The sequence below is a fragment of the Odontomachus brunneus genome, unplaced genomic scaffold, assembly GCF_010583005.1.
Source record: "Odontomachus brunneus isolate Ranch 3 - 2012 unplaced genomic scaffold, Obru_v1 Obru_scaffold_031, whole genome shotgun sequence".
In the NCBI taxonomy this organism is placed as follows: domain Eukaryota; kingdom Metazoa; phylum Arthropoda; class Insecta; order Hymenoptera; family Formicidae; genus Odontomachus; species Odontomachus brunneus.
The window spans coordinates 611,912-619,931 of record NW_022639481.1 but is presented as its reverse complement, the minus strand read 5'-3'; the positions used below and the strand labels follow the sequence as shown (position 1 = coordinate 619,931).

Genomic DNA, 8,020 nt, shown 5'->3' with positions numbered 1-8,020 from the left:
TGGGGCGGGCTTACTGTGCCGCGGACTGGGAGGGGGGAGTAGTAGTGAGTACGCTCGCCGCGTGTACACAACGCGTTTCATTCACGCGTCGCGTCGCGTGACTCATCCGCCGCTCGCCACAGGGATAACGCCGAATAATCTAGAACGCGGACCGATATAATTGTTAACAACTCGACTCGTAGATGTCGTAATGACTTGGAACAAAGATCATTGAGATGAGAAAATTATCGCGCTTCCGATGGGTGCGGAACAGTTCTACGGATCAAATAGCGTAATCATGTAAGTACAAAAGACACTGATTTTTGTGTTTGCGTAAAAACGAATATTAATCTAGGTTGAGAACTAATGAGAAATCTTGGTTTAGATTTGTAATCCGAAACGTTTTATGTTTGTTTCGACGTGTATGAAGTGAAATTTAAAAGAAAAGCAATATTATTTAACAGAAACTTTTTATTTAATAGCGAGTATTTTTTGCTGTAGTGCCGAAGTTTAGATAGCTAGTAAAGTTAGCTTCAGTAACAACGATATTAGTTATCATTATTTTAACGTTTTACTTTCACAATTATAATATATTTTAACTTCCGCGATCAATCTTTTTTCTGCGTACGTGGTAGTTACGAATTCAAGCGGGTTGTTAATTATTAAGTTGAAATTGTTATCGAATCTTGAAATAATTGCAGCCGTACAGAAACGCGTACCGAGTACTATCGAAACGCGTAATAAAAAATTCAATGCTACACTGAGAGAAGAAATTTCTAAAAAATAAAATATATTTTATAATAATATATCTACTTGTACCGATAAACACATTTTTATATTACAAAAACATTTTTCTCGAATAAGGGAATATACATTTTCCTAGAATCATTGTTTTTCATGCAACCGTTTATTTTATTCAGAGTTGTAAAAATATCAATTAAATTTGCCTCAATTTAATAATTGATTTGAGTAACTAATTTCTAATTTAATTACTTGACGATTAATATGAACCTATTTAATTAAAAATATTTTAATTAACCACCGACCTGAAGAAATCTAATTAAAAATCATTCAAATAACGATTGATTTAAAGAAATTAAATATTTTAAAAACTGTTGAATTAATGATTAAACCGAGCGAAAGTAATTAAAAATTATTCGATTAACGATTGAACATAGTCGATGTAATTATGGGTTATTTAATTGATAATTGATAGAAGCAATATATATATATATATATATATATATATATATATATATATATATATATATAAAAGGATATATTCAGCTCGGTTAGTTACCATAAGCAATGTAAATAACTACGGTTAATTTTGATTGACATCGATTGGACAATTTTCATACTGCTTTTTTTCTTACGCTTTTCGATTAAATTTGCTTATATCAATTATCAATTAAATAACCCTTAATTACATTGACTACATTCAAGCTTAATTGAATAATCTTTAATTATTTTCGCTTGTTTTAATCGTTAATGATTTTTAATTCGATTTCTTGAAGTTAATGGTTAATTAAAATATTTTTAATTAAATAGGCTTGTATTAGTCGTCAGTTAATTAAATTAGAAATTATTTACTCAAATCAGTTATTAAATTGAGGCTAATTTAATATTTATTGATATTTTTACAACTGTTGTAGTGTAGCGTTATCTCATTATTTCGCGCGTGTAATCGTAGTGCTAGGATAATTTTAAGCGATGACGGCATTCTGGAATCTTAATGGTGACTACCACTTTTATATTTATATCCAAAAGAAAAACTTGCGGTTTTGAGTCTCTCTATCCTCGATATGTCCACATTCTTTTCATATCACTAACCAGAAATTCTATTTTTCGTTTCAGATCTGACTTGTGGCTTGTGGTCATACGCTGGACGCGGGAGATGCAATTTTGGTGGATGCTGCACCGGAGAATCCGGCTCGGACCGAGCGAAATCGGTTCGAAGGTAATTTCACAAATTTTTTATACTCCAACGTTTTTAATCCTTTGCAAATCGCAAACTGCAACACAACCTAGTCCAACTGAAAAGTTTTGAGTTACAACGATCGCAAAGAGATTAAAACGCGCGTATATCAACGTGAATTTTTCTCGTCAAACCATTAGCTTAAATCGTATATATTATCTAATCGTCAATGTTATATCCTTCTTGTTCCAGATTTCTGTAACTGAACGTGGTCGATTTTGAGCTGCTGGTGTTTTGGTGAGTCAAAAACAAAGATTTACGGTGATGGATGTGGATTTGTCGGAGTTTATATATAACATCAATGCGATTTATATTTGGTTCGTAGAATTTTGCATGTACATTGAAAGAAAAAAAATTGTTAATCTCACTGCGTACTGAAATCATTTTCGTTGTAGCATTTACTACAAAAACCGAGTTTCCAATTACAATTAATTCACTGTGCAATCATATTCATAAATATTTTTAATATCAAATATTTTTCTCTCAATGTAGGGTGTTACTTATCTGTGTGTCATCCGAATTAAAATATACCGCTTGAAACAATCAAGGGACGTTTCTTTGAATAATTGTCTTATTTAGCACAAATCTAAATGTGATGGAATGCTTCTTTTTCATGTATAGATACCGACTTTCTTATATTCTTCCAAATTTATTAATTCTCAGTAAATTCATTATATGATTCATTATAATTATTCATTATTAAATTCATTATAATTCATGTATAAATTTATACGTATAAATATTTTGACATTTGATATATGTTTGATTAAAGATAATTATTCGGCAAAATTGCTCATTTAGTGTATTCTCTCAATTGTTTCGAATGATGTAAACTACGCAGCAGAATTATGCATCAAAATTATGCACTAGAATTGTGCACTGTAGAATTTTGCACTAAAATTGTGCATCCAAATTGTGCACAGAATATTGCACACGAATTGTGCACTAAAATTGCGCATCAAAATTGCGCCATTACCCGCGGAATTCGCGATTACTTTACTCACGAGAAATTTTAATGTCCTCTTTTTAATAGCCAATTTCTGAAATTTTTAATATGACGGCTTGTAATGTCATTTTAGTCGAAATCGTCGTTAAGTTCGATACGTATATTTACTATTTTCGCCAAATCTTAGATTCTCGCGAAGAAAGGATCTCGCTTGTTGACAAAACAGTCGTTCGCGAAACAAAATATTTTTTTGCTGTCGTCGGCTTTGTCAAACGCGCCGTGGACTTTGGATCACTATACATTTACGCGTGACTCGCGGTTACGTTTACACACTCGTTGTAAATTGATCATACTGTTCGCGTTAAGCGTTAAATGCCGTTGGAATGATTGCGATCGCGAGTGCAGTGAAGCGAAGTAAAATGGATGAAATGTGACCGATGTTGAATGGACGTTCTGGAGGCTGGATGTTGAGGACCTGAACCCCCTGGAGCATCCTGGACGCGGGATATCAACGCGCAATGGTGAGCATACAATCTCACGCTCACAGAGCGTCATGTTACGTAGTGCACGCAATGTGTAGACATAAATCGCATTGATTGCCAATGAGAAAGTCACTGCATGTAGAGTGACATTAATATTTCAAACATATTTGACGACTAATAGCGCTCGTAGCGGCGCGCGCGTTTGTAATGTCTATGATTAATATTTTACATGTGTTACCGTTATAATCATGTGGGAAATAATTTAATTGTGAGAAGTGTGGCCATACTTGGCATAATTACTAAAAATACGCGGCCCAAATGGTCGAAAACATTCGTGGTATTCTTTCGCTCGACAACGGCGGGCTGTAAAAGCGTTGAGAATGTTCCGTCGAATTAAAAGGAATTAAAGGAAACTCTCGTCCCGCTTCTTTCTTCCTTGGCTGCGGCAGCGCACGTGAGAACTTTAAAGCAGTTGCTTAAAATTCCCGACGCCGCGAACAGTATTGGCATTCGATTTCGCGAAAAACTCGCTCGCCTCTTTCGGGGGCTCAGGAAGCGTGGCGTAGTTTCTCGTTTGACGACTTCGGCGGTTCGTTGCATCGATACAAGAAGAAAAAAATCGAGGGGATGAAAAAGACGAAGTGAATGGACCGGTTTTCTAAGAGCGGGGGAGGAGAGTGAGAGTAGAGAGAGAGAGAGAAAGGGAAGAGGAGAGAGAGAATCCATGCGGAATTTAAATTGCTTCGAGCGAATCGCCGACGTATTTGCCTTTTTTCCCATCCCCGGCATACGCCCGGCGAGTTATCGCTCGTCGTAAAACTGCCACCGGCTGATCCCAGAATTCGCAAGCTATGGTACTGAACGCGCAAACATCTCAGCACTCGCTGCAGATTCTGAACAGTAGCAACGCCGAAGACGTTCAAATGCAGACCTTGATTCAGACAAACGACAAAACGCGGCTACTCGGACAATTATAGCGAGATATCGTCGTGTGTCGGGAAATACGGTAAATACGGGAAAAAGACGCTTGTGCCAATCAGATTCATTAGTAAAATATGGAACAACTAATTACGTAGTTGCTGCAACAACAGAGCAAGTGCTGACAAGTAAACCCAAAAGGTACACTCCGATTTCTTTCTAATTTGATATACATGTAAATAGAAGTGTAAAAAATATTTAGGTCATATTTTTTCATTTTAACCCACTTTTTAATGTTTTCATTCTTATCATTAACAAGTACAACAAAAATGCAAAAGAAATAAAATTGAATACAAGATATAGTTAAATAATTTTAACAAAATCGGCATAGCTGAGACACGAACCATTCTAAATTTCTTTAGCCGAGATTCCAACCGAAATATTTCAAATCTGTGCAAAATTAGTCAAAAATGGTTCGAATCTCGACCAAACCGAGAGAAATCCGGCAATTTTAATTAGAATTTTAATAAAGTCGGCATAGTTGAGACACAAAACCATTCTAAATTTCTTAGCCGAGATTTCAATCGAAATATTTCAAATCTGTACTAAATTAGTCAAAAATGGTTCGAATCTCGATCAAACCGAGAGAAATCCGGCAATTTTAATTAGAATTTTAACAAAGTCGACATAATTGAGATACGAAACCATTCTAAATTTATTTAGCCAAGATTCCAACCAAAATATTTCAAATCTGTGCTAAATTAGTCAAAAATAGTTCGAATCTCGGCCAAACTGAAAAATTATTTGTATAAATAATTTTTTTTTCAACTTTTTGCCTGTTTTGTTTAACATTTTATTATTTATACAAATAATTTTACACATTTGACTTTATATTCATAATCAGCGAACCAAAAACGTCTATATCTTATATTCAATTTTATTTTTTATGAATTTTTGTTACACTTGATGATAGGAGTGAGAACATTAAAAAGCTATAAACTGCTCGTGAAACTCAAAGTGGGCCAAAATGAAAAAATATGACCTAAATTTTTTTTGTACTTCTATATTTGTGCCGAATTAGAAAGAAATCGGAGTGTAACTTTTGGGTAGGTTTACTTGTGAGTTACTGACGTTGCAGCTGTGACGGTATCTAGTTGCTCCGACCAGGGAATATCCCCGGTTACCTCAACCGATCTGCCACAACCGGATCACGTGCAACTATATTGATATAGTTGCACGTATCAAAGTAACTGAATCATATTTCAACACACTACCATTATACAAAGATGACTAAAGTGATACAACTATGTTGCTCACAACGAAATATTTCTGATTATATGCACCCTATCTTTTTTGCGTAAGAATTGACAAACGCTACCCGTTTCTCGACTCGTGATTGTTTGAGCGTTTGGTTAATGGGACTTTTCGTCGTTTTTTCCACGTAAGGATTCGCGAAACTCGTCAGCGACACGTGAGCGATCGAACTGGGCGGTATTCGGAAATGGCCCGTAGGTCTATTCGTCTATATTTGAAGAGGTAAATTCGAAGTTGAGGCGCTTGTCCAGCGGTCGTGGACAGCGAGCGACCCCAACAGAATCACCGACCATGACATCGGTAAAGCGCTATAAATTTTCTGGCAATTTACGGAACGCCCACGCATCCTTGGGTCGGGATCCTCTTGGGAGTCTTCTTTCCGAGAGATACCGCGCGATTTCTCACGCTGGTGGAGAGAATTTACTTGCCAAATCCAGGCAGAATCGGTCGCTCAGTGAAACTTTGGGATTAAAGAATCCGTTTAGAAGTCGCGCTTCTTTCACTTCGTACTGCTCTCTCGAGGAAAAAAGTGTTGAGTCGTCTTTTGATAGAGCTGAGTTTGTTCTTCTATATTGTTTAATGCGTCGTCTCCTTAGCACGCCTCTATGGCTGCTTCTTCAGGTGTTTCAATATTATGCTCTTAACGAGCTTGTTTGATTGTTGTTCAGTGCCTCGAAGCTACTCTGTAGTGCTCTTTTTGGGTTGCTCGTCTTTGCTCGAGCTAGCAACGCATCCGAGCTGTATTCCGTAATATCGAGAGACATTATATTGTCATTAAGATTCATAAGCATATCTGAACTCTCTTCCATCTCACGGATATCCGTTTGATCTCCATTAGATCAAAAGTCTTTCGCGAATCGTGAATAGATTGAAATTAAAGAGTCCAGACAATGATTCTTTTACGTTCTAGATTATTCTATCTCTGTGATCCATTCAATTAGTCTGATACTTAAAATTCCTAAATTTCTATATTCAATTTTGAATTTGCATCTTTCTCGATCAAGAACCAAGGCCGGGGCGGATTTTTCCTCGCTCGGGGCGCAATTTCTCCTGGCAGGAGAAAGAAAAGCAAGTACAAGTCCCGAGATAAGAGGTATCGATGCAAATACAAAAGAAGGACAGAGTGCGCCTTCGCAATTTTGCATTATTCAAGCGTCAGCAAACACTTTCCTTCAATTGGGAAGGTTTAATACTCGCGACACAATTCTCTCACTTTGCATTCCGGAATCCGCGCCGGCATCGATATTTCAGTAAGGGTCTCCCCGACCGCCGGTCCTCAACTATTCCGTTAACGTGCGTCGAGGCCTCGTCGATAACTCAATTAAAAACTATCACCCGCCGCCACTCGTGCCTCTCGATCCGATCTATTAAATTGCTTCGTTTGGTAAATCTCGGACGCGCACCCGCCAACTTCTATCGCGAACGTATCCGTCCTCTGAAGAGTCTCTCGCAACGTATTGCCATCGCGGAAGCGCAGTTTGCGGAATGATTACGGGCTTGATCCTCCTCGAGAATACATAATCGGCCGCGGGGACAGGTAGCCTGATAGCGATCCACTATTCTTCGCTAATTCCATCTAATCGTTTCTGCCGGTTTAAAGCGAGATAAGTGGCGGAATAAATGATGCAGTTATTGATCGTTTAAGCTCACCTCTGCATCTTGCAGTTATATCGTTGGACGTCACGCACATATATGCATGTATGTGTTGATAGGAATATTACTTTAATGAATTAAAAATAAAAAGGAAAAGGACAGTATGAGCTTAACTTTTTGTACTTGTGCGCTAATCATTTATTTTGTCTGACAAAATTTGAATTTTAAAATATCAGTCTAAATTACGATTGCTTTAGTAATCTAAAATAATATATTGTCCCTTTTCTTTTTATCTTTGATAAAATTGTTTGATTAATTTTTAATCTAAGAACCCTTCGTTTTAATTTTATTGAATTCAATGAAATAATTTACAAACTTTTGTCTATCAACCAAAAACGATATAATTTTATTTTTAGTGGAATTTTCTTATATATTGGCTTCAAAAAGATTCTTCTAGAATCAAAAGGAAAATATTCCAAGCGCAATATTCTTAAAGCTAAAGGAATTTCGTCTTTTATATCTACAGTTCAAGTCTTGCTCTTCATAGAGATTTCCTGTAGTAGGAGGACATTCTGCTTCAAGTAACGTATTTCTCTCAGCTCAAAAGAAAAAAAAGAATAATATCTAGTACATTGAGAGAAAAAAATATATAAGAAATAAAAAAATATTTATTCGGTGGATACCAACAAAAATAGCATGTTTACTTGTAAATCTAGATTCTTTTATTTAAATAGGATAAATCATTGCTTTGGTGAAAAGCTACACGGAGAAAGTATATCATAATTTCTTTTTATATAGATTCTTTTCAAT

General features: G+C 36.1%; 2 protein-coding genes across 3 annotated transcripts in view; one reads left to right on the top strand and one right to left on the bottom strand.

Moving 5' to 3' along the window:
• The window catches only part of LOC116843287, a 116,397-nt gene extending 113,571 nt beyond the window's left edge, over nucleotides 1-2,826 (top strand). Inside the window, exons 6-7 of the mRNA XM_032813598.1 lie at nucleotides 1,837-1,939; nucleotides 2,150-2,826. Of these exons, the coding sequence (XP_032669489.1) occupies nucleotides 1,837-1,939; nucleotides 2,150-2,179 (133 nt within the window). The 3' untranslated portion in view covers nucleotides 2,180-2,826. The remainder of the gene's footprint in view (nucleotides 1-1,836; nucleotides 1,940-2,149) is intronic.
• LOC116843284 (neuroligin-4, Y-linked-like) overlaps nucleotides 1-8,020 on the bottom strand; it is a 289,044-nt gene that overhangs the window by 186,719 nt on the left and 94,305 nt on the right. The window lies entirely within an intron of this gene.